The 26,027-nt window shown below is 45.5% G+C and overlaps 2 protein-coding genes across 3 annotated transcripts in view; one reads left to right on the forward strand and one right to left on the reverse strand.

The window, feature by feature from the left end:
• LOC136438468 (sphingomyelin phosphodiesterase 3-like) overlaps window positions 1–21,893 on the reverse strand; it is a 29,361-nt gene extending 7,468 nt beyond the window's left edge. For both annotated transcript variants that reach the window (XM_066433267.1, XM_066433268.1), the window contains exons 1-2: window positions 21,642–21,893; window positions 1,052–2,485 (exon numbers count right to left, since the gene is read on the reverse strand). In XM_066433267.1, coding sequence (XP_066289364.1) covers window positions 1,052–2,395 — 1,344 coding nt within the window. In that variant the 5' untranslated portion in view covers window positions 2,396–2,485; window positions 21,642–21,893. The remainder of the gene's footprint in view (window positions 1–1,051; window positions 2,486–21,641) is intronic.
• A 100-nt stretch (window positions 21,894–21,993) lies between these two features.
• LOC136438293 (zinc finger CCCH domain-containing protein 3-like) overlaps window positions 21,994–26,027 on the forward strand; it is a 65,738-nt gene continuing 61,704 nt past the window's right edge. The window contains exons 1-2 of the mRNA XM_066433055.1: window positions 21,994–22,114; window positions 23,724–24,981. Coding sequence (XP_066289152.1) covers window positions 22,063–22,114; window positions 23,724–24,981 — 1,310 coding nt within the window. The 5' untranslated portion in view covers window positions 21,994–22,062. The remainder of the gene's footprint in view (window positions 22,115–23,723; window positions 24,982–26,027) is intronic.

Here is a 26,027-nt window from a genome sequence, read left to right on the forward strand (position 1 = left end):
AGTGAATCCAGATTTTTCGTTTAGTCACTGATGAAAGACAAAGGATGCATATTTCATCCAGTTTAAATCTTGAGTAACTGTTACCTCGCACATTTTTACCACAACAGTTACTGTAGTAACCATATGTTATCACAATTATCATGTAACAGTTCCCCGGTTCAGGGAACGTGAAATCCATGTCGTTATGATTATTCTGCAGACTCAGGTTACGGTCTGTAACCTCCACAGCACAGCTGGGTATTGATTTTCACATCTACTTTCCACAAAGGTGCCGTGAGGTGTGAAACTGTCCTCACCGTCACAGGAGAGGTTTCTTACACAACAGCGTAAATAATGTAAGGTTACACAAACTGTTGTGTCTTTAAGCCCCCGTCACAAATAAGAAATTCAACCCGGCCGACGTGTTGGTGAACTTCAAATGTACATTTTCGGCCAAAGTGGGCCAACGTCCTGTCGATTACGCAGGCTTCGGGCAATTTCTAGAAATCAAAGTTGATCCAAATCTTGGCCTTTTACCAGGTTAGTCGATTCTGACTTCGTCCATGTCCAAGAGATGGTACTATCTCATGGGGGATTTTTAGTGACTGTTAAGTGTTTGACGGACGTACCCGAGATTTTCATTGGAAAATACGGTCGATGTTCGGGCAATTTTGAAATTCGGCGAGCTTCGGGCGATCTACAAGTTCGGCCGACGCTCGCATGAATTGTGACGCTGGCTTTACAGTATTGTTACACTTTTATATGCTATTGTTATATACTTAGTCAGTATTCCTATTAAAAGTATGTAAATTTGAATTAGAAATTCTGTGGCTACAAGCCTGGCCCCTTTGTAATAACATTATTGGCTTGTCATTTGAGAAATCTTGTCTGTATGTTATGCAGAAGCTGTACTGGTACAATAAGAAATGAAGTCAAAAGTTCCATCCCAATCACCAGACTTTCAGGCAACCTAAGGCAGCCTTCCTCGGGAGTGTAAAAATGACAAGACCATATCAAACAAGTGAATAAATTATGTACATGTCTTACAGACAAGGGAAGGTTCCCGACTCACCTTGGCCATGAGAAGTCCTTTACAGGCGAGATATTCCTCCTTGGCTTTCTCGGGGAAGTGTTTGAAGGCGACGTCTAAGATGGGGTACCTGCTGGCGAAGAGCAGCCCGCTGTTCAGCACGAAACAGTTCCTGGCGAGGGAGTGGTTCCCCACGTCCCGCACGACGTACCCAAACCACCTGTGCAGCTGGCGCGCCAGCCGGTCCCCCGCCCGCTTGTCGAACACCTCCTGCAGGCACAGGAAGTCCAGCTGGTAGGGGAACACCACGGCAACGTCGTGGGCGACGCCCGGGCGGGGTGGGGGCGGGGCGTCGTGGCGACCGTCCATGACGGCGATGCCCGAGTCGAGCGTTGAGCAGGCGGTGTGGTACAGGCTGGAGCAGGCCGTCATGTACTCCAGGGTGGACGAGGGCGACACCGGGGACAGCGTGCCCTCCGTGGACGTGTCCGACTGGTCCTGGGGGGCGGGGGGAGCGGCCGAGTCTGACAGAGGGGGTGGGGAGGCCCCGTCCAGGGCGGGGAGCCGCTTGATGTGGATCATCTTGTTGCCGGCGTGCGCCCCGGGGATGAAGCCGTTGCACATGACGGGCGCGGGTCTCCTGCTGTCGCTGCAGAGAGAGAACGCGACGTTCGATCCATGCGCATTCGGGACACTCGACCCCTGTGAGTTCGTTGACCCCTGCACGTTTGGTTCGTGCCTGCTACATGATGGCTCTGCGTGAAGCTGGACCGCGTGCACGTTCCCCGACTGGCTGGCGGAGGGCAGGCTGCTGACCCGCGAGTCGAAGCTGTCCACGTCCCGCCGCACCCCCACCCCCGAGTCCGACTGCTCCTCGGACGGGGACTCCACCACGATGTTGATCTTGGGGCTGGTCTGTGAGCTGGCGACGCGGTGCCCGATCTCCCGCGCCCGCCACTGAGTCCTGCGCAGGTTGTTGTACCTGGCGGCGCACTCCGGGAGCAGGCACAGGTTCGCCGTGGCCACGATGAACGACCTGCCGACCCGCGGGTGTTTCCAAGGCACGAAGTGTCTGCCGGTGTCCGGGGAGCAGGAGTAGACGTACGGGTGGCGCCGGCCCTGCAGGGGGGCCCACACCACGAACCCCAGCAGGGCCAGCGGCGCCGTCAACAACGATAAGGCCAAGTAGAAGGGCACGAGGAACGACAGCTGCAGGAAGTGTTCGTAGCACGGGTCCTCCTCCCGATTTGCCAGCTCGTCGTCCGTGGCGATGAAGAGGGAGGCCAGGTGGTTGATGGACCAGTAGCAGGGGAAGATGAGGGCCCAGGCGCCCGTGTGCAGCCGGCCCAGGAACGGCGAGTCAAACTCCGACGTGTGCAGGACCATGATGGAGACGTGGGGTCACGACCTTACGCTGGGTCACGACCTTACACACACCTGCACGCTGACGGTCTCACTTCTCACCTGGACAAACACCTGCAGCAGAAATGGAGAATAATTAATGTTATCATTACATGTATACAGAACACTATCATTCAATAAAACAGTAATGGAAACAATTTACATGCTTTAATTCAGCACTTAGAGATGAAAGCTGGCCGGTTGCTAGAGTTGCTGTTCTCTCTGCACAATGATCCCTGTTCTGCTGGAGAGAAATGCTGGCTGGTTGCTAGAGTTGCTGTTCTCTCTGCACAATCATCCCTGTTCTGCTGGAGAGAAATGCTGGCAGCTGGTTGCTACAGTTGCTGTTCTCTCTGCACAATCATCCCTGTTCTGCTGGAGAGAAATGCTGGCAGCTGGTTGCTAGAGTTGCTGTTCTCTCTGCACAATAATCCCTGTTCTGCTGGAGAGAAATGCTGGCAGCTGGTTGCTAGAGTTGCTGTTCTCTCTGCACAATAATCCCTGTTCTGCTGGAGAGAAATGCTGGCAGCTGGTTGCTAGAGTTGCTGTTCTCTCTGCACAATAATCCCTGTTCTGCTGGAGAGAAATGCTGGCAGCTGGTTGCTAGAGTTGCTGTTCTCTCTGCACAATAATCCCTGTTCTGCTGGAGAGAAATGCTGGCAGCTGGTTGCTAGAGTTGCTGTTCTCTCTGCACAATAATCCCTGTTCTGCTGGAGAGAAATGATGGTGATGTTCATTGGGGGTCGATACGGACCTTGACTTCAACTAGAGAGAAATGAAGACAAACACTTTGGTCATTATTCAAGTCTTAAAGGAAATACCAAATTCCTGATAATGTCTTATTCTACATATACTAGAAAGGCAATGGCATAGAAAACATGCCCCTAAAAGCTTAGAATTTATCCAGAAGTAGAGATTCAACTACCAGTATCGCTCAACACCATTTCTCTGGAACTCTAACCTCCATCTCAGGACAGGACCCTGTGGAAAACAATAAGTGCAAAGGCTGATGGGCTGACCTATGTTGATGATGACAAGGTTCATCAACTACCATTGCACACCGAGAGAGCTAACTTAGCTGTGGCCGGCCTGACCAGTCCAGGGGCAGACATACATGTCTGTATGCACACCGTAGCCTCTCCTAGATCCACCACTGCAGAGACTGAAATAGCCCAGCTTCCTCAGGCGGCCAGCTGGTGATGAGTATCGCCGATAATGGAGGCTGGGTTATCTCTGACTGATATATATAGTGATAACCAGGGTTTGGAGGCCTGAGAGATGGGCTGGGTTATCAGTGACTGATAACTCGGTTTGGAGGCCTGAGAGATGGGAATGATGGACGCCTGAATCAGTCGTGGCTCTGCTCTGGGACTGTGTAATGTGTGCAGCCTTAGTGCTCCACCAGTATTGTGTTTTTGCAATTCAAATGTTTCTTATCATTTTATCCTTTATCCTCCTTTATACTCTTTATTTTCCCCCAGAAAAATCCATCAGTCATAGCCTTACTGAGTGTGTGCACAGCAGCGGCTGTGAAGGACTCACTGATAAGAGGTCAACGACCCACTTCCCATTATATTTATCCATCTAAAAGTACAGTCAGCAGATACCCATCTGAGTAATGAGGCTGTTGTAGCACCGTTCTCAGAGAACCTCCTCCCTTCCAAAAGACAAACGCAGCTCCAACCAGGATCCCCTTCCCCACATTTGAACCAGGGTGTTTAAGTCACCAACTAGTTGGTACCACAGCTTAACCGTGCGGCTGCTACGGGGACAACAAATTCCACCAGATAATCAAACCCACATAAACACGGCAAAACGGATATCGGGGAAGCAGCGGTTACCTCTCATGAATTAAACAACACGGCTTTGATAAAGACTAAATAGAGATATATTATAGGCACAGCATCCATCCGGGAATTGGATAATGCAGAAATGAGGAGGAATAAATAGCTTCACTATCCGATGAAAAAAGATCAGCGGCTGCGAAGATTGACCTTAAATAACAATTACGCCTCAATGATGGAATAATCCAATCAGCTGTCAGTGATCGTTATCAAACTTGACAAGAACAGAGCGACTAATTAAGGATGCGCATGTTGGGGGAAAATGCATTTCAATCAGCCTAACATCAAGCACTCAGTATAATACATTTTGTACATGTATACTAGTACTTAGTAGTAGAAGCCAACAGCTGATTTTCAAGGGACAGGCACGATCTCTTAACTTACACCAAGAAAAGAAATAAAACATGGCCGACACACCAAGGGCAAACATTTGAAGGTCACTGAGCCGGCTGTCCGTTGTGATTCTGTCTGTACAGAATTCTTACCTCCTCAATCAGTGAACGGCACTCAGTAGTGGACCGGCTTCCACAGTTGAGCTGTTCCCTTGCGCATCTTATTACCTGGATGTCTACCCTTCATCGACGCAACAACAGTGACTGCTGTGACCAACAGACACTCTCCAACCGCCACACCTGCAGGGTTCAGATCACACCATGAAGCAGGTGAAACAAAACAGGCCATGTTCCCTCGGAGATTAACCTGTTACCATGGAGACAGGCATTACCTGGGAAACGTGGCAGGTGTCAGAACACCTCCCATGGGGGGCGGGGGGGTCTCCTGGTAACGTACCTGTGCTACCTTAATTTCAATCCCATCTGAAACTGCTACTCTCAGAAGTGTCAGGCAGATCTACATCTGAAGCCAACAGGTGCATCGGGAGTGGTATCAGATAAATGACCCTAACACTTGCAGCATTAACAGTCCAATCAAAACAACAAATCAACAACAATTCAGCTACAGAGAAAATAGAGAGATACAAAATTGTCCTGAATAAGTTCGGAGTGTTAAAGGCAGCCATGACAGACAGCCCAAGCTTGACCTTGATCAGACAAGATCCAGAACTGGGGTGATGAACAGCTGTTGTATCCCAAGTTGCTCTGAAGCACTTCCAATCACTACCCGCAAACAAGGCTTTCCAATGTATCAATACAGAACTGTTCTACAAACATCAGTGTAGACCTTAAAAATTAACACAAAAACTCCCTTTTCGTTCTTGCAGCCAAATCAATTCGCTGCAAAAATAAATGAATTTACCTAATTAACACAACATTGGCAATTGCACTCCACTTACGCATGTAGAAATGTACCATGTATATTCAGGCTGCCCTTGATGAACAGGATGCAGAAAGAAACCCATTGAAACAATTCTACCCATGTGTCGGTGGTGGATAAAATGACTTTCAGTTTCAAACTTTACCTCGTTACCAACTGTGTTTCATCAAATGATCAGAAACTTTCTCAGACAAATTTGTAACAATAAAATTTTATTACAAAATGTTGGCAAGTGTGCTCCAATTATGAATAGTAAAGTGTACAATGTATATTCAGACTAGCCTTAATTGATGCGATGCAGAAAGGAACCCAGTGAAACAATTTCCGTCCATGTCCGGGTGGTGGATAAAAGGACTTTCAAACTTCGTTACCAACAGTGTTTCATCAAGTGATCAGAAACTTTCTCAGACAAATTCGTAACATAATCAAAAAACATAGGCAACTGTCACTTATGAATAGGAAAGTGTACAATCAAATCAAATCAGTGAAACAATTTCTGTCCATGTGTACGTGGCAAAGTGTGCCATGTGTATTCAAGTTGCCCCTAATTAAAACGATGGGGGAAGAAAAACAGAAAAAATTTGCGTCCATGTGTGGGTGGTGGATGGAAGAGCACCATGTATATTCATGTTGCCCTTAATTGAAACGAGGCAGGGAAAAAACCAGTGACGCTTGATCAGTCATGAACATGATGCGAAGCGGGGCACTCGTCTCGTTCCTTCTGGTCTCCGCTCTAGATCTTGTACACGTCAGGCCTGGAGCGGCTCAGTGGTGCCCAGACAGCTGTAGACTAGCAGGAAACGATGGACTGCAAACGTTTGCTTGTCACTGCCCCCCTCACGACCATGGGGGCCAGGGGTCCCCCTGTAGCTGGAAGGGGCTCGAAGGAAAGCCGCACAGCTACAGACTGTACGACTGGTGCCTCGACGCCGTTCCAACCGGCTTCCTCGAAGGAACTCAGCTAATCTACATCAAGCACCTGCGCTCCCCCACGCTCCGGGAATGGTCTTTCCCAAACCTCGCCCGCCTTCAGCACCTGAGGGTCGAAAGGTCAAACGTTTCCGCCATCCAGCCGGGCGCGTTCCGGGGTCTGCCGTCCGTGATGCTCCTTTCCCTGGTGGACAACCTCATCTCCAGTCTGGGTGAGTGGAACGGGAATTCCTGATTATCGCTTCTTGACATGTATTAAAACCATTTCTCGATATCAATCAAAGAGAAACGACGGGGGTAAAGCAGATTTGTACGAGGGCAAAGACGATCACAGGGAGCAATTGTATTGGTAAAGGCACCAGTGAACATTCGGAATTTTAGTACTACACTCTACAGCAACGAAAGGGGTTCAATGCATAAAACATGCCAAGAAAAGCTGAAAACTTGAATAATTTTGTTGCAGTTATGTAAGGCCCTTTCTTCATCTCAAACTTTTTTCAAAGATTTTTTATAAATGAAAAAAAAACTTGTCACTCCTATTTCTTTCTGAAAAAACGGAGAATCAAATAATATGGATAAAATTGGTGCACCCTAAAAATGTATGTTAAATTTGTCTACATTTGGTTACTTGCTTCATGGTAAAGAAGGAAATGTAATAATAGAGAGTTTTGTCATGTGGTTAATGGCGTCAAATGGTTGAGTGGCTACGCCAGCAGACACAACATCGAGAGGTCACAGGCTTTAACTTCCAGTCTAGAAGCTGTGTCCTTGGGAAAGGCACTTTGCACAACTTTCCTCACTCCACCCAGCTAGATGTAAAAATAGGTACCTGATTTCAGTTGGGGAGGTAAAAGGCAGTGGAAAGAGGGGGGTGGTCTCTGCCTTTCATTACCATGCCCTAGACACATGGATAGCAACCCACTGCCAAGGTACAGACTATGGGACAACCTTTTGTTACAAAAGTGTTTTTTTCCAAGAAGTTAACCAACCATCATCTGTTTACCTGCAGAAGCTGATACCTTCCTCGGGCTTGAAAGTCTGATATCCTTGTTCCTGTACAAGAATGCCATTTCAAGCATATCGCAAGATGCATTTCGTGGCCTGCCTCTCCTGTCCATCCTGCAGCTGTCCCAGAACCAGCTGACCTCTGTGCCCGTTGACGCCCTCCTGCAGCCGAAAGCTTTGACGATTACGCACCTAGAATGCAACCGCATCAGTACCATCGACAGCAATGTCGTGCACCTGAAGCAGAACAAGCACCTGCGCATTCAGGTCTTCAAAAATGAGCTGCGATGTGACGAGAACCTGACAGGGTTCATCTGCAGCCTGCCACACCTGGAGCAAGTCGCTGATAGCGACTCCCTGACCTGTGCGTCACCTGCCGACCGCCAAGGAACCTTCCTTATTACCCACTACAGGAAGGACGACTGCCAGAACAACACGGAGACGTCACACCAGGCGACCGGACCAACCACGCAGGAGGACGTGTCCATCGCAACTCCCAAACATGAAGAGGCATCGATTCAAAGTCCCAAACATGACGATGCGTCCATTGCAAGTCCCTACAACAAGACTGGACCCGCAGAAGAGATCACAGAGTTCCGGTACACACTTGAAATGGCAGACTCTCAACATACAACAAAGATGGACCGTGTGGTTATTCCAGAGGAAGACCCGATCACCAAGGATGACAACAGCTCCCGTACCCTGGCCATGATCAATGCTGTTGTCGTGCCCCTCATCCTCATAGTGGCATCAGTTTTTGTGCTCTTCATCTACAAACGCTGGCGTGGTGCAGGTTTAGGTCATCTTGACCAATCAACCGGAAAGGATGATGAAGAAACAGACGGAAGCCAGAACATCGAGCCGTACGCAGTGGTTTACTCCGACTCTGCTGAACTGCAAGGAACCGTCAGGACCTCACCAACAGTCAGCCAACCCTCCCCCGCCGCTGCCCAGTCATCGGGAGACAGCGAGAGTATCCAGCCATATGCAAAGGCCTACGACGAAGACCAAGGCCCAGAGTCTGAGATCAAGCCATATGCAGAGGCCTACAAGGAAGAGCCAAGACCAGGGCAAGACGACAGCTGTAAGATCCCGCTGTATGCGACAGGTAACACTCCACAGGCTGCAGGAGGCGGTACTGAGGCAGATTCTGCACCACCAGAAAACATCATCAACCAACAGGCAGCAATCCTCCAACAACCGGGCAGCCAAACAGGTCCGAAGGGTCTGTCTCCGCCAAGAGATGCCGATGAAGAGCCAAGAGATGAGGAGAAAGGAGAGGAAAATGGCAATCCATCAACAAGCAATGGCAAGGGTTTATATGAAGAGGAAGAAGAAATCAAGATTACCAGCTGCGCAAGCGGGATGCTGTACAAGGGTGGCTCACAGCACGCAGAGGAGCACAGCACATCCAACGTCCTGTACAACCCAACTCATGAACAGTCCTAGAGTAAGGACAGCACGTCCAACGTCCTAGACAACCCAACTAATGAACAGTCCTAGAGTAAGGACAGCACATCCAACTTCCTGTACAACCCCGCTCATGAGTCCTAGAGTAAGGACAGCATGTCCAATGTCCTGGACAACCCAACTCATGAACAGTCCTAGAGTAAGGACAGCACATCCAACTTCCTGTACAACCCCGCTCATGGACAGTCCTAGAGTAAGGACAGCATATCCAACGTCCTGTACAACCCCGCTCATGGACAGTCCTAGAGTAAGGACAGCACATCCAACTTCCTGTAGGATCCAGCTGCTCATGGACAGTCCTAGAGTAAGGACAGCACATCCAACTTCCTGTAGGATCCAGCTGCTCATGGACAGTCCTAGAGTAAGGACAGCATGCCCAAACTTCCTGTACAACCCAGCTCATGAGTCCTAGAGTAAGGACAGCACGTCCAACTTCCTGTACAATCCAGCTGCTCATGGACAGTCCTAGAGTAAGAACAGCACGTCCAACTTCCTGTACAATCCAGCTGCTCATGGACAGTCCTAGAGTAGGAACAGCACGTCCAACGTCCTGTACAACCCAGCTGCTCATGGACAGTCCTAGAGTAAGGACAGCACATCCAACTTCCTACATACAACCCATCTGCTAATGGACAGTCCTAGAGTAAGGACAGCATGCCCAACTTCCTGTACAACCCCGCTCATGAGTCCTAGAGTAGAACAGCACGTCCAACGTCCTGTACAACTTTTCTCATGTTAGAAAACTTAATCTAAAATTTCCCAAAACTCCAGACTTTTGAAAGCGTCCTCTCCAAAATATCAAAACTTAGTAAAAGCTTTGGACAAAAGATTAAACTCACAGTCACATGGTAAACAAGGATATCCAGGCTGCTGCAACTCAATTACTTTCAACCAGGTATTTAAAACTTCTGATTTATTGGTAGAAAAGGATTTTGACAATGCAGAGGCCCAGAGTGTAGACTCGGTGAGTCGTGTGATTTGTTTGTTACAGGACCTGTACCGGTAGAGGGTCAGTTTGCAGCCAATTTTGATGAACTTGGCCAGGAAATCTTACTTTGTGTCTGTTCTTTGTGGTAGAAAAACTAGAACTCAAAATGCTGTGCACCATTCTAAAGGCTAAAAAGTCATTTTCACTTAATTCTTACTTGAGTAGAAAATACCAGACTAAAGAGGTACCTGACTTACTGGGTCTAGCCTGGTGCCCAAACCTATCCTAGCTGCAGAGACTCCGCAGATAGAATAGGTTTGGGAACCAGGCTAAGTGAGTCTCTAGTTCCAATTAAATAGCATGATAAAATGTACCATTATGATAAGTTTTTCTGACAAAGGCCACTGGTGGCTAGAATTTTGATGGTCCATATTGTTTTTGCTTATGATGTAAGTTCAACTTAATGTTGTTTTACCACAGACGAGCTTTTATAATAGGGAATTACTAAGTACTGTAAGGATAGTTTGTACTTGATTAGAAGGCAAAGAATGTGTTGTGCTTGAAGACAGTATAACTATAACGTATAGTATAACTATAAGTAATAACAATCACCTTTACAGAATCTACACTGAAAGCATGTTTATATAATGTAACTATATCTATACATTGTCAAGTACATGTAAGCTTATGCATTTCTGATTGACATATTTGTGACAGCTGACCCTCCTTGTGGAGTCATGAATGACATCTGTCAGCTTACATAAGGGTCAAACCCTTGATAGAGAGGCTGTCATAAGGGCCGCATTCAAGACCCCCGTCACACACCAGCTTCAGCCCCAGGCTAAGGAATATGGAAATTAATAAGACAGGTGACCTTGGTGGTGACCTTGAGGACCATAACTTACGCAGGCCGCCATCTTGTCTGCTCAGCGCTGATAACTGGCCCTGCGGGAGGCGAGTGGGAAACCCCGACGTTCATCATCGATGACCTGCTGACCTGGAGGTATAACTTCCCCCCTAACAGGCAGAGCAGGGAGTAAACGCAGTTCTACAGCAGGCAGGCATCGTGGGCCTCGGTCATACATGGAGCACACATGCGGGTTCAAGGCTAGGGCAAGCTGTATGGATGAGAGTTTAACTTAGTAATACTTACACTATAGTTACAGGTCAAGGCAGTCTCCAGCTTTGATTTTTTTCTATCCCACTCATTGTTTTAAGGAGCCAATGTTGTTAATTTTCATTGTTAAATATGTCATTTTAAGCTTACAATAGTACATTTTCATGAGTTTCATGTCATGAAGTTCAGATTTTTTTGACAGACAGGTTGACGTTTCTGTCCGTTCAGGTCCGGACCTGTACCTAAACCTGTGTACCTGTACCTGTGCCTAAAATTTGTTTAGGTACATAGCTCTAGTCAGTGTCATAAAATAAAAGAAGTCATCAGATGTTCACTTAAGCCAGAATGGGTCAGACTCTGTTTTTCTGTGTCCCAAACTTTTTCTTGTCCGTGGGCGGCGAATCCAGCTTTACTCTTGCAGTGCTTGCCACTTCTTAAACACAGTTCTTGAGTTGATCCCTTGACGTGAACAAGAAGGCAGGGTATAGTGATGGCAGCTTGCCTTAGGACTGCCACCACTCCCTCCACCATCCATCAGCAGGCAGGAGGCAGAACAGATCCGACGTCCCGTCCAAGTTGGATGGCCGAACCAGTATGCAATGTAAACTCTGGAACGCCCTCTGCCGAGGCCGTTGACCGTCTACTATTTAACCCTTAGTCAGGTAGATGGTTCTTGTCCTACAGACATCTAATAGTAAGTAACTTCCTCAACATATCCATGCATTACAGCAGGAGGGCTGTGGAAAAGTTGGTTAAACTTTGCAATTCGTTGGCTTGTGAAATAAGAACATTGTCACTATCAACACTACCAACCTGATGAAACTACTGACGACTAAGCTAAGGCCACACCAATTTGATCTGATGGTTCTGGGATGTTTCTATGTGAAATTTTAGCGAGTCAGAGGTAACCGCCATTAACATAACTCCACCGGGTTACATAAATCCACCACTTTGAAAAACAGTGTGTCTGAGAGATCTCTAGTGCAGCACCCCCCAGGTATGCACAGTTTAGATATACAGGGGTTCGACAGTGACATACTGGGGGACGTTGGGTTGGAGATCTGTTTGGACGTATCTTTTTATGGTGGTGGAAATATCATCATCATCATGGAAACCCCCAAATAACCCCGCTAGGAGCAAAGTAGGGGGGGAGGAGGTCCCAGGCTAAGGCGGGCAGGCCTCCAGCCTGGCGCGGAAAGACTCAACGGTGGGAACTAACAACCGCGCCAGGCAGGGCGTTCCACTCGGGTATGGTGCGGGGGAAGTATGAATATTTGTAAGAGTCTGTTCGGGCGTAAAGTGGTTGAAATTTGAGCGTGTGGCTTTCCTGGGGAATTATGAGCCCTAATGGAATTATGTTAGTAACGTTAGATATTACAAGATCACACAGTTCAGGGCTGTGGTGAGAACTTGCATTATTACATCTGAGTGATTTGACCTAATGTTCACTCCCTGTGTGCGTGTGTACAAAAGTACGGATTTCGTGTTGATATCCCAACATAGCAGTGTCGTGTACCCTACTCTCGTCTGTGAGCATCATACTCCTCCACCGTTCCATTCACGGGCTTGCTGCTGAGCTGAGTGTTGGATACTTGCGGGAAATTTCGGCACTTTTCTTTCTTCACAACCCAATATTCATGTAAGCAGGCCTGGTGCTCGTTCCATGAGATTGCAATTATAGTGAGTTGGATGTCATGGGAAAGGAATCACACAAGCTTTTGAATGATACATAATACATTGAAATTGATTGAAACAACGGATCCGGAAATATGATCGACCAAAGTTTAAGTTTTAAAATCTGAGAACCATGTCGAATTGAAAGCAGATTGTTGTAACCCAATGTGCATCATGCCTGGCTGATTTCCATGGAGCTCAACAAAACACAATTCTGGACAAGACGCATTTAGCAGGACATTACCACAGTCAGGAGGACAACTCCCAATGTACACACAAACCTTGATGGTAGTAAAATGTATAGTCTATATATTAGTACAACATATACATATTTCAATCTCACCTCTGCCTGACGAAGACAGGTAAGAGCAACAGCAGAAATCCCACCTCTGTCTGAGTAAGAGTTACAACAACAATCACACCTCTCGTATTCAGCTATCCTGGTCACCATGGCAACCATGGAAACGACATCCGATACATGAAAGAGGACAAAGGATATTTTCTGCCCTTGGTTATTGATTGTCGTTAGCGAGAGATCTATACACAGGAATTATTGATTAGTCGGCAGGCGAGTTTGATGGAGTGACACAAGGTGAACAATGAAGGCCACTCAGAATTACAATAACTGTGTTTGTGTCAAGGACTTCATCACAAAGGAAAGGGGCTTTCCGTACTAGTCAGAGCCTGAGTGAGAGGGAGAGTCTGTCTGGAACAAGGCTGTCTCCAGGACCTATCCCTCCGTCTTGGAACGGAAATTTGCTTGCTGGGGCAGACAAAAATCTCACCCTGTCCAACCACAAAATCTGAACTATCTGAATGATAAATTGATGAAAATATATTTCTGTAAGCTAAAGTTAGAATAGACTTTACATCGATAGTTAACCACATAGGCTCCCAAACAATGAGTGGGGAGGACAAACAAGTAAAGCTGGAGGCAGCCCTGGTCTGGAGTCAAGTACATTGACCTGGAAGCGGTACCGGTGGAGCAGAAACGAGGAGAGGGAAAATGGGAACATATATAGAAAAGTGAACCTGCTGTAAAATTTAAAGTTAGAGAAGCAAGTCATCAGAGTGAACTGCAACAAATTCAAAAATAAATCTAACCAGATGTACGGAGTCGTGAACCATTGTCAGTGGAAACTAAATAACAGAGTCTGACTTGAAAGTATTCAGCCAGAAAGTAAAAGTTTAAACAGGATGAAAACAGGATAAAGTGCACACATGAAGACAGATTCAGGTTTTCCTCCCAGCCATCTGTTTTCATCTTGTCCTCCTGCTACAATTTTATGTCCAAAAACCACAGAAAAATGAATAGTTGTGACCTTACCGGGGAAACAAGTATTCACAAGGCCACACCAATTTAATTTCTTAGTTAACAGATTTTCCTTAAATTTTAGCAACAAAAAAAATTCAGGAAAACAGAAGGCTGGGGTGAAAACTTGCACCTGACCCTGTTCACTCCCTGAAACTGTGTGCACCAAAGAACAGACTTTCCATGATCTGAGATTCTGTTTTCATGTTGATTTTGGAATTTAGCTTTTTTTTTAAAAATCTGTTAACCAAGAAATTAAACTGGTGTGGCCTAAACCATATCTGCAAGGCAAGAGGAGCTCCAATATTAACCACCTGTTAAACACAGGACCACGGCAGGCGGGAAAAGGTCACGTTTTCCGCATGGATGGATGTTTTAATACTCACTGATTACTGTGTTCCGGTTGGCTGGTCTCTAATTCCATTTGCCCTATCAACACTGCCCCCCACTTTACACCGTATGCTATTCCTGTGTGCACACGCCGGCGCTCATTACTTCAGACACGCCCAAGGCAACACCAAATCATTTCCCTGGTTCTCACATCATTTCTCAATAAAAATTCCCTACCTGAAACTCATTATACATTCAGTATGTAGATAATGCATTTCCCCTGACTCAGTTTTGTTTTGTTTGTTTGAAGCTTTGTTCATTCAAGGGAAGCTCATATCAGCCTACAGGCAACTTTTTCATTTATACAGATATTATACAGATTATGTTGGTGCTGTTTTCATGTTGATCTTGAAGTCCAGCATTTTTTCTTATAAACTCAGAAACAGTATCTGTATCTGTATCTATATAGCCGGTATAACCGCCATCAGGCGTAACACACCAGCTTCGCAGGCACGCGGCGCGGCAGCAGCTGGTCATATTACACCGAACGGTCTGTTACACCTAGTCTTTGCATATCTGACTGCAACTGTTCTTTAAAGCTACTTAGTGATGAAGCTCCTACAGTAATTGATGACAACGAGTTCCATTCTACTATGGTTCTCGGGAAATACGAATTTTTGAACACGTCAATCCTTGGCTGATAACTCTGGTACTTAAAAGCATGACTATTTCTGGTCCTCTTCTGAGCTGGCATTAGATACTTATCAGTCGGTACGTCCACAAGTTTATTAGTCATCTTGTACATCATGCAAAGTCTGGACATTGTTCTCCTGTCCTCAAGTGACATCCATTGCAGGTCTGCTTTCATTAGTAGTAAATAAAGCTACAGTAACTGTGGCCCTAACAAACAACAACCGAGCAGTAGCTGACGTAACAACGTTTTCATGTTTTGATCTTCAAGTTCAACATCATAAAATCTCAAAATCTCAGAAACAGTAAATACTAGTAAAGCTACTGTGGCCCAAACAGACAATAGTGCAGCAGCAGCTGACGTAACGAAGCTGAGACGTTTCACCGTCGCGCGGCGCGGCCAGCTGTGCCGAGAGTTCCCGTACACAACATGAAGTGGCAGGCTCTCAGCATACAACAGAGATGGACCGTGACTGTGGTTATTCTTATAACCAACAAGGATGACAAAAGCTCCCATACCCTGGCCATGATCACTGCCGTTGCCATGCCCCTCGTCCTCATAGTGGCGTCGGTATGCGTGCTCTTCATCTACAAACGCTGGCGTGGTGCAGATGTTACCCATCCCGACACAACGACCAGAAAGGATGATGAAGAAACAGATAGAAGCCAGAACATCGAGCCGCACGCTACATGGTCTACTCCGACACTGCTGAACTGCAAGGAACTGACACGACCTCACCAGCAGTCAGACAGACCATTGAGCCGTACGAGCAGCCAGCTGTGCCGAGACACGCTTCATTCGTGGACAGGAAATCAATAGATACTGTCGCCTCTGACAAAATTCTCAACATCAAACCATTTGTACAGCTTTATCATGTAGGCAAGTCGTTGATGATGAATGGTTGAGTACTCACACAATCTGACAATGGCAGTCAACTGACTGAATTAATGTCATACTCGTAAAAATCGTACTATACAATCATATTCTAAACCATCAGAAGTTAAAAGCGTCATGCTTAAATACGGAGAGCTAAAAACACAAGAAATTCAAGACAGAGAGAATCAGTACGTTGAGGAGTAGAATCCTTTGATTTTTATTTCTATACAACCTTCCAGATATTCCAAAAGCTTGCCTGTTTAACTAAGAAAATCTAGGTTTAACATATAAGATAAGGAATCGGAGTGTAAAAAAAAGAATCCTAAGCCTATTCTCTCTTAATATAACTAAGTTCTTGCTGAAAAAGAAACAACTAAAACCTTGTCACTGCTTTTCAGTGATGTGGAAGGATTTTTACAAGTTAAAGCATTTCACATGGCTTACCAGGTGTGTTACAGCCAAAGGCAAAAGTCCTGATGCCAATGTATATTCATAGCTCATACATCAAGTATTACATTTGGACAAGTTTAAGGCTGTGTGTGTGTGCGCATAGTTACGAAAAGATTGATTGCCACAGGCAAATTTCCCTTCTGTATATTAATACCAGAATAGGCCACACCAATTTATTTACAGGGTTTGGAGATTTAAAAGCAAAACTTTGGAAAGATAAACATTAAACATCAGCAGGTGAGGAGTTACTTTACTGGTTGTGAAGAAAGAAAACTCCAATATCCGATAAACATTGAGTTATACTATAAAGGCCTGGAAGGAAAACTTACGCTACCTTCATGTTGATATTATCAATCAATTTCAAACCCAAAACCAACAAATTAAAATGAGGTGACCTAACCTCAAGCAGTTTCGACTAGTGTGCTTGAATATCAGTTTACTTTCATTTCATTTGATATGTACAAATTTGCGTTTTCATTTAAACCTTCATACGGCTCATTTTCTAGCTAGGAGGGAGACAGGGTACCAGAAAGAGTGCTTGGTGCATGCTGGGAGGGTTTATCGATTAAGACACTTTGACGAAGCAGGTTTGACATCTTCTTCCTGGCCTTAGTCCTCCTGTAAGCCTGTGGGTTTGATAGGACTGAAAAGAGCACACAGCTTGCTGCATGTTGTGTTGAATAAAGAGAATTTCTGTTGATTATGACAGAATTATTATGACTGAAAAAAGCACACAGTTTGCTGCCTTACATCCTAATACAGGGCTCGAAATTCATCTTTGGGAATAGGTGCACTGGTGCACCCAACTCAAAAAATTAGGTGCACAGAAAGAATTTTGGGTGCACCAGATAAAATAAAGTTGAATGTTCTTCAGAACATAATTACAAAGTTTAACGCTGCTGCCTTCCTTAAGAACTTCAATCTGTAATTCTATAGCCAACTTTGAAATTTCAAACAAATAATACATTGAATCAAGTACAGCAAAAAGTTATCATGCTGTTTTTTATACTTACATTTCAAGAATATTCTGTATACTAGTGTACAATAGTACCCTAACCCTATAGGCTGCAAAAATATATAGGTGCACCAGTGCACCCACAGTCAAAAATTAGGTGCACAGCTCCAATTTTGGGTGCACTGGGTGCACATGCACCCACTATTTCGAGCCCTGTAATAGTTATATAATAATGCATCGTTAGACATAACATAGTCCATAACATGTGACAGCTGGAGTATTGAGAGTCATGCCCGTCATTCACAGCGGAAATAATCTCCTGGAATAAAGCACATCATTCTATTCATTTATCTATTCATTGCATTTGCTGCATGCAAACCATAAGATTCTGTTGGATATGACAGACATTAGGACTGAAAAGAGCCCACAGTTTGCAGCATGTTGTGCTGAATATTGAGATTCATGCCCCGTCCTTCACATTGTACAGTCACTGTGGAAATCGCCCTGCTAAATAAGGACACACCATTTGCTGCATGTTGTGACACACCTGTACAGTGATGAATAATGAGACTCTGTTGGATATGACAGATGTAAATGCTGAAAAGAGCACACAGTTTGCAGCATGTTGAGTTGAATATTGAGATTCTTGCCCCGTCCTTCACAGCGGAAGTCTTCCCACTGAATAAGGCACGTCGTTTATCTCCCTCTGCCAGCCCGGCCGCGTGTGTTGTCCGTCATCATTCCCAACGACAGGTTTATCGCGGGGAAACAATGACGGCTCTATCAGCGTCGCACCGCGATCGCAGCAGCGAGGCGCACGTTATAGCCTCATGGGTAAGTGTGCCACAGGTAGCACCTCACCTGAACAGGTGCTTCACAATGGTTTAGGTATAAAAGCTCAGGTGATTTCAACACCTCAGGTGGGAATATAACAAACATATAGGTTAAGTTCAGGCGACTGCTATATTTCACTCTGACAGCTATGACTAAATAAATACTCTTTTGTCTCACTCTGACAATAGGTACATGGCTATAACAATACCCAGGTGAGGCACGGGTGAGGTCTGCACCTGACCTTGACAGGTGGGACTATGATACACCTGTCAGAACAAGCCTAGTGCCACAGGTGTTTATGGGCCAGATCAAACCAGCTCTGGGGTTACAGGACAGGACAGTAGACTAACAAATCTTACTGTCAGCAGTTATTGGATACTACAACTAGTACAAGCAGGAATTGGTGGATTTTTCTGTACAAGATACTGACTTGTTGACATGTAACATGATGTTACATGTCAGTTGTCAAAATTTTGGTTTCATCTACAAAATTTGCAACATCATGTTTGAGAATGTGTAATGAAAGTTGAGTAAAGTCAGCTATCATACTAAAGTAATCAATTTTGAAACTCTAACCAAATGATACATACCTACAAGTGATTAACACATTCATATTGAAAATGAAAGAATTATAGGATCACAACATGTCAATCTTAGAATTACCTCCAAGACATTCCATCAGCGGCGTACATCTCCACACCTTCCTCAACCCACCTTCCTCCGACCCACAACACAGAAACTAACGTATGATTGAGTCGAGGCAATTTCAGCTGCTGATCTGCATAACGCCGCAGGCAGACAACAAGATTACAGGTTATATATAGACTTTAGGGCAGGAGTTCTGAGGAGGTCCCAGGGGACAGCAGACTGACAGCAGGCTCGGAGGAGAGTCTGGAACATGTTAACCAACCAATCACTGCTGAGAAACATGTGAACCAACCAATCACTGCTGAGGAACATGTGAACCAACCAATTACTGCGGAGGAGCTGTTCTTGACAGGTGAAAAGAAGATGAAACACTGACAGGTTGACAGGTGTCGGGCAATTCTACTATTTCATGACATAATAGTGATCCTTTTGAAGAGCAGAGCAGAGTACTAGTAGAGTCTTCAGCCATGTAGAAATTGTGGGATCTTAAGGTTAGTGTTAAGGGTACGCTGGGGAGTTTTCAATCAGACCCTAATTGGGCTGCTTTTCTGAAGAATTGGATTTTCACCGTCTAGCGCTTATCCAGCTGCTCAGACTGTCAGCTTCCTCAAGACTGTCAGCTCAGGTTGTGCAACAAAAGAATCCTTTTCTCTTGTTTTGAAGACGTAGGATTTTGATGTCTGCTATTCTATACTAGTACAGTCAAACCTGTATTAGCGGTCACCTTTGCATAGCGGCCACCTGCCCATAGTGGTCACTTTTTGTCGGTCCCTTGGATTTTTCCCATTGACATAAGCATTAAGAATTAGGCTATAGCGGCCACCTGTCCAACGCGGTCGCGGCCAGACGATTTTCGGTCCCGCGAGTACAGTAACACTGCCGATAACGGCCAATGTGCGCCGGTGGAAGCCGCATCGCCACCGCACGCCGGGTTCAAAATCTTCATTTTTTAATGCAGTTATCAAGTTTATGTGAACTCAACTTTACGGGATAATAATAAAGAAAACAAGAATGTTTTATCTTCGTTAGATTATCCATGGTTTGACGCGCGCGAAGTCAAGTATTTCTTCACATGGCTTGCGTTTGTACATCGTAGCATATTTGACTATTTCTGTGCATTTGGATTGGACAAAGATTACGGTAGTTTTTGGAAAATACAACCCGCACATGTATCTGATGCGCTAAGTTGGCGAATTATTTCAATGTCGGCCCAATATTTCCGTTTTCCCCGGGAATTCATCCGAAAATGTGCCCAAACACGATGTTCAAAATGGCGGAGCAGCATAAAGGTCATCGGAAGACACCACTGTTGCGGAGGTATAGTGTGTTAAATCTATTTTGCTGCAAACTATCACTGAGGATAATTACTGAACCAAAAGCTTCAAACTAAATATGGATAACATTACTATCTTGTAAAAGTTGGGCTGTTGCAATTTTCTGAAAAGAAAAAAGCCCTCAAAAGAGCGAGCTTCCTCTCATTACCCTATTAGCATAATGGTAGAAGCCGATCATGACAAGCAAACAACAACAGATTAGGAATATTGTCGCCACGATTTTGTGTTTGAAAACGGTCGAAAACGAACAGTAAGTGGCAACTGAGCAACATATATTTTGTTCTGTACTAACTAGGGGGCATTTTGCTGCGAAGAACTTTGTTTCATATGATTAAAACTCGTTGGTGACGCGTGTGCCGGCAGCGAAGCAGTCGCGAAGGATCAAGAGTTGAGTATGGCGATGCTGGTCTGTTAAGACATGAAGCTCGAGCAGACCATGGATTTTGGAGTTGGCAGATACAATAATTCTTTTTTCAAGCCCATAATAGAAGTAAAAGAACAACAATCGAATTTCTAAAATGTGCCTTACCTATGTAATGTTAAATGTGTACTGTACGGTGAATAAATGTATCTCAGTGGGTACTGAAAACATGTGTCACTCGTGGTCAATTAATCAACATTTTCTCCATAGCGGCCACCTGTCCTTAGCGGCCAGTTTTGGCCAGTCCCTTGAGTGACCGCTATAGACAGGTTTGACTGTATTTGTTTGTCAGACCCCTGACTTTATTGAGGAAAATCCAATTCAGGGAATCCATTTATTCTGGCCATTTAACGAGCTGATTGTCCAGTCATTAGTACGGATTATCGTGGGTAACACGACGGAAATAAAATTACAGACTTACGGTTTACTCTCAGGGCCTTGTGGGTCAAAAGGACATGTACACCTGGAGGTACATAAGTATAACTAAATTACTGCCTCTTCCCAGTTAAGGCCACACCAATTTAATTTCTTGGTTAACGGATTTTTAATTTCCAAAAAAGAAAATTTTAGAAAGAAAAAAATCATGAAAACAGAAGGCTGGCCCAGCCTTCTGTTTTCATGATTTTTTTCTCTAAAATTTTTTTTTTTTTTTAAAATAAAAATCCGAATGCTGAAATTGAAACTAGACATGCCATTGAAACACTAATACAGCACCAAGAATACCTGCTGTCATCATCATCATTGGTCGACCCCCGGGGGGGACGGGGCAAGTCCATGCTGTAACAGTGATGGACACAGCCCTGCACAGCAGCAGCAATCACAGCTCACCTGGCACCCAGCCAACATTAGCAACCTGCAGATTTCATGTATTGATTTCCAATATCCTCGCTGTAGGGACCACCGGCATCTCTTCTTCAAAACAATTTCCCCATTTTCTCCCAATCTGCGATCAATGCTACGTACAACGTACCACAAATTCCACGGAGAGGTTTAAACACTGTGAAATCATCTAGAAACCTATAAGATGTGACTGACGACTACATTACAGCACAAGACAACAGCCAGACTATCATAAATACAACACGGCATGAAGTGAGCAGCCGACGAGCGGTGACTCGTGACAGGGTAGTCGTATGTTACCTGGAGTCCTGAGTGATTATCCCACCATAAACCACTGCGGCCATGGTGGCTGCACACATCCAGGTATGACATCAGCCCAGGACCGGACAGGGGGAGCGGTTACCGTGCCAACAGCGGGATGTGAGGACCTCCCAACATCCTCCCTACATCACCTCCTCCTCTAACTGTCTTATCATGCAAATTCCTGCACATCCCATCTTAATTACAGGGGTGGCCATCTAAATCTTTCATCAACTATTGTTCTATCTGAAAGAAAAAGATTCATCGGATTCAAAATGATTAAAGAATATCGTTTTGTGATATTTTAACGCTGATATTTCTTCTTTATGACACATATTTTGTGACACAACAATCCATCCCTTGTGTAAGTGGTACGTCCCAGAATACCCGGAAGTGACGTCATTCGAAGGGAAATTCCATCATGGCGGACCGAGAGAGGGAAGTTTTGGAGAAACAGATCAGATGTTTGTCCAGTAAGTCCATTTTCTGGTGTTTTACGTCGTTGGAACAATTGTGGTAGGAAGAACATAGTATATAGAACATTCTGTGTGATTTTCGCGTGCTGTGGTTGTGGTATCGGTGAGAAACATGGCCGGGAACTCCGAGCTTCGCTCTGTCGGGGAGATTTTGCGGTGTCAACAAAAAGCGAAACTGAGTGGTCAGCATAAGGTGGGGAGGCGAGGCTGGGAGTTGGTCGGAATTCCCGGCCCTGGAGCCGGTGTGGTAGCGTGTAGGGCTACCTGGCGTGGCCGGGCGGGTATCTGCACGTGTGTTAGTCTCATTTTGGTCCGCTGAGGCGGTGGTTAAAGTTGTTTGTGTACAAATCTTTGTGCACGTCATATTTATGTCACGTTACTTTTTTGTTTTGAAATGTTAAACCTTGTACCGACCGTCTCGTAGCCTACATCAGCCTACATCAGAGGACTTTCTCACCTAAAGAATAATTTGATGATAAAAAAATTCCAAAGGTTTTACTAATCACCTGCAAGTTGTGTCAAAAATCTAAAACTGATTTAGAACATGAGGTTAAGTGAATAGCCTATTTCCTTAGCGAAAGGATACACACAGAAATAAAAGATTCATTTCCGTTTTTGTTTAGTTATCATGTTTCCAATCCGACAGGCAAATCAACAAACAAACAAACCACTTGCAGTGAAAACTTGACTTTGTTGTGGATATAGATGTGCTAGTAGCACCACCTATCATACCAATGCAGAAATGCAGCTCTAATGAATGACTACAGTACTTCCGGTCATAAGAGTTTAATAGTGGGATGAGTCTCGTGTTCGGAAGCAGCCCCTCTGTTCCAACTGGGTCGGTTAGTCCTCTCCTCGCTGTCAGGTAGTGAGCTTGATATTTCTGACTTAGGGAGAGATGCTGCTGTTTCAGTCTTATTCAGCATATTCATGTAACCACAGTGAAATCATACAAAAGCCACTTTTGTGTAAATTATCAAAAAATTCTCAATAGCCTGTAGCCTTGAGTGGGCTTCAGGTCCTGTAAAATGGTAACCTCGAATATGAAGAAAATAAAGATGCAGACTTGGTCATCCTTGAGGTCTTCTTCACCAACCCCTCTAAGTCTCAGCTTAACTGGGATTGTAGCAGATATGTAGTCATGTCTGGTGTGGGCTGTCACACAGGATAGAGAAGCGCAGTCTTCCATATTTGGTGAGGGGAAAATCTGACAGGAAAACAGTTTCTCCACATACATGTGTGACATGGATTGAGCTGGCCATGTCTGGACATGCAGTTTTAGGGACAGGTGCTAGATGGTGCTTTTGAACTGTCAAAGGCAGGTTTATAACCTATCATTATTATCATCTGTTGTCCGTGGTAGGGTGTGAATACACGTTCAGAGCTGGTCATGTCTGGTCAGTATAAGAAAACCCACGGTGTGCAAGATAAATATGTTGCTCTGAGTATCACATGCAACTGTCCACCTGATAGTCGTAAATCTTATAAACCTTGTACATGTACTACCGGTAGCATGCTGCAAACTTTGGGTTCCGCACAAAGACGTTACACAAGACCAGTGAGGTAATGAGATCTAATGTTGATGTGATGTTGTGTCCCTCCCCAGACCTGATCAGCACACACAAGCAGCTGTCCGCACAGGAGGAGGGGAGACCTCAGGTGCAGGGCAGGTGGGGACAGAGCACCTCAGCACAGGTGCAGGGCAGGTGGGGACAGACCACCTCAGCACAGGTGCAGGGCAGGTGGGGACAGAACACCTCCGCACCTGTCGCTACATCAGGACATTCCAGACACAGATACACCTGGAGCGCACCTGGCGGCGGCACCAACACCAACCCGTCATCTTCTAGTTCCGCCCACAAACTGGTGAAAACTGCTGCCAGCAGCACCAAAACAACTGCAACAGCCTCCACACACAAACTGGTCAGACAAGCAACAGCTGCACCTGTGTCTAGTCACGTGACTGTAACCATGGCAACAACGGGGTTCAGTTCGGGTCGTCCTACCTCAGCACTTGTTCCCGTGAGCAGACCCACATCCCACCCAGCCAGACAGGGTAGTCTTCATCCTTCAAACGCCTCTGGTTCTAACGTTGTCAGGACTACGGCAGCTTCGCAGGGCAGCTCCCAGTACAGATGGACTCCTGCTAGAACAGCCACTACCCCTTCAGGGGTGGTACAGAGGACTGTAGTCCCCCCAGCTGATACAAACATGAAAACAGCAGTCCCTCCAGCTAACACAAGCCTACAGAAACCTGTAGTGAAGTCTGCGGTCACAGCTACTTTTGCAACATCACAGCCCGTCTCTACTGACCGCGTTGTTTCTACTAAATACTCACTGAAGAAGGTTTCCTCGGCACAGCTGTCTCCCAGTAAGACCTCCGCCCCCAGAAGTGGGGAGTCGGCTGGTGTCCAACCGTCCGCCGGTCAGGTCCTGTCCAGCCGGTACAGACTGAGGAAGACTGGTACAGGGTCCGGCTCTCTCCCGGCCCACAGTAGAACTGTACACGCCGCAGGGACGTCTGGGGTGGTCTCCAGTCGCTACAGACTGAGCAAAGTTGCACCAGGAGGAACAAACAAGTCGGGATCTCACCGGTTAGGTGTGAGGGGGAAGACTCCGTCTCCTAGGGTTCTGGCGAGTAAACACAAACTGAGGCGACACCCTTCCACTGCTCGAGGAAGTGGTGTGTCTAAGACGCCCCCGACTCTGAGTAGGAAGTCTCCGGCGGGGTTTGTGAGCGTGGGGAAGTACAAGCTGCGAGCAAAGCGGGCCGGCACGCCTGCCGTGCGCCGGAGGAAGTCTGGGGGCGCCGTGGTCAGCAGGTACCGACTGGTGAAGCCGGGGGCAGCCGCAGACACGGACAGGCAAGTAGAACAGAAAGCATACATGTACATGTACATGTACATGTGGCACTCTTGTGTCTTTATATATTTGGAAAAAAAAATATATACATGTATATAACAGTTCTTGGTGGATGTCATTGTGCAGATGTTGGCACATTGGCGCACCAAATCCGTAGTGTGTTTTTGGAAAAATATATATTTAGATATATTTGGAAAGACCCGGGAAATTTGGGGTCTAGAAGTTTCATATTCTCTGTGCAAATATGGGCTTTTTTGATGTAAAGTTTACTGGGAACTCGGCTTCAAGTTCAACTGCAGGGGGATACATGATTTTTGTGTGATGTCATTTGTGCCATTTTGGAGTACAAGTGCATGTCTGTAACACACACTAACAGGCTGTATTCCTACATGGTTGCCAGAGATGCAAATTATTGTCATTGTGATGTCAGCAACAAGGCTGTATACATTTACTTAAATGATTTAGTCACCTGTTTTATTTCACTTTTAATGCTGGCATGTTTGATGTACGCCATACTGCACTGTACCTAAAATGTACAAAACATGTATGATTTATGGTGCATGACATACAACATGAGGTGTTGATTGCTTTTCACACGAGTATATATGCTACGTGGTTGCAGTTTGGTTAGTACCTGCCAGGTGGCGTCTATGGTCCATCCACAGCTTTGAAAGGAAAACGGTGACGTTTGTACAGTAGAATCCGCTTAACTGCACCACCTATTTGTCAGCGTTTTTGGTGCAATTATCCGGCTGATGCGATTATGCGAAATGCCCAGCTGGACCGCACCACCATGGGCGAGGGCGTGTATTGTTAGTCAGAAACACTAGCGCAAAGAAAACAGACGAAATTATTCAGTTATTAACTTTGTTTATTGACCCTTTGCTGAAAATAAAGAAATGACTACAAACCTGTTTTGATTTTGCATTCTTTCATTTATCCATGCGATCTACCGCATTACAACACACGTAGTGTTACAGGGGAGACATTCTGAAACATCGTCATGCCACTCATGGGATAACAGTTTCTGTGTTACACGACGTAGAGT

This window comes from Branchiostoma lanceolatum, chromosome 7 (assembly GCF_035083965.1).
Source record: "Branchiostoma lanceolatum isolate klBraLanc5 chromosome 7, klBraLanc5.hap2, whole genome shotgun sequence".
Lineage (NCBI taxonomy): Eukaryota > Metazoa > Chordata > Leptocardii > Amphioxiformes > Branchiostomatidae > Branchiostoma > Branchiostoma lanceolatum.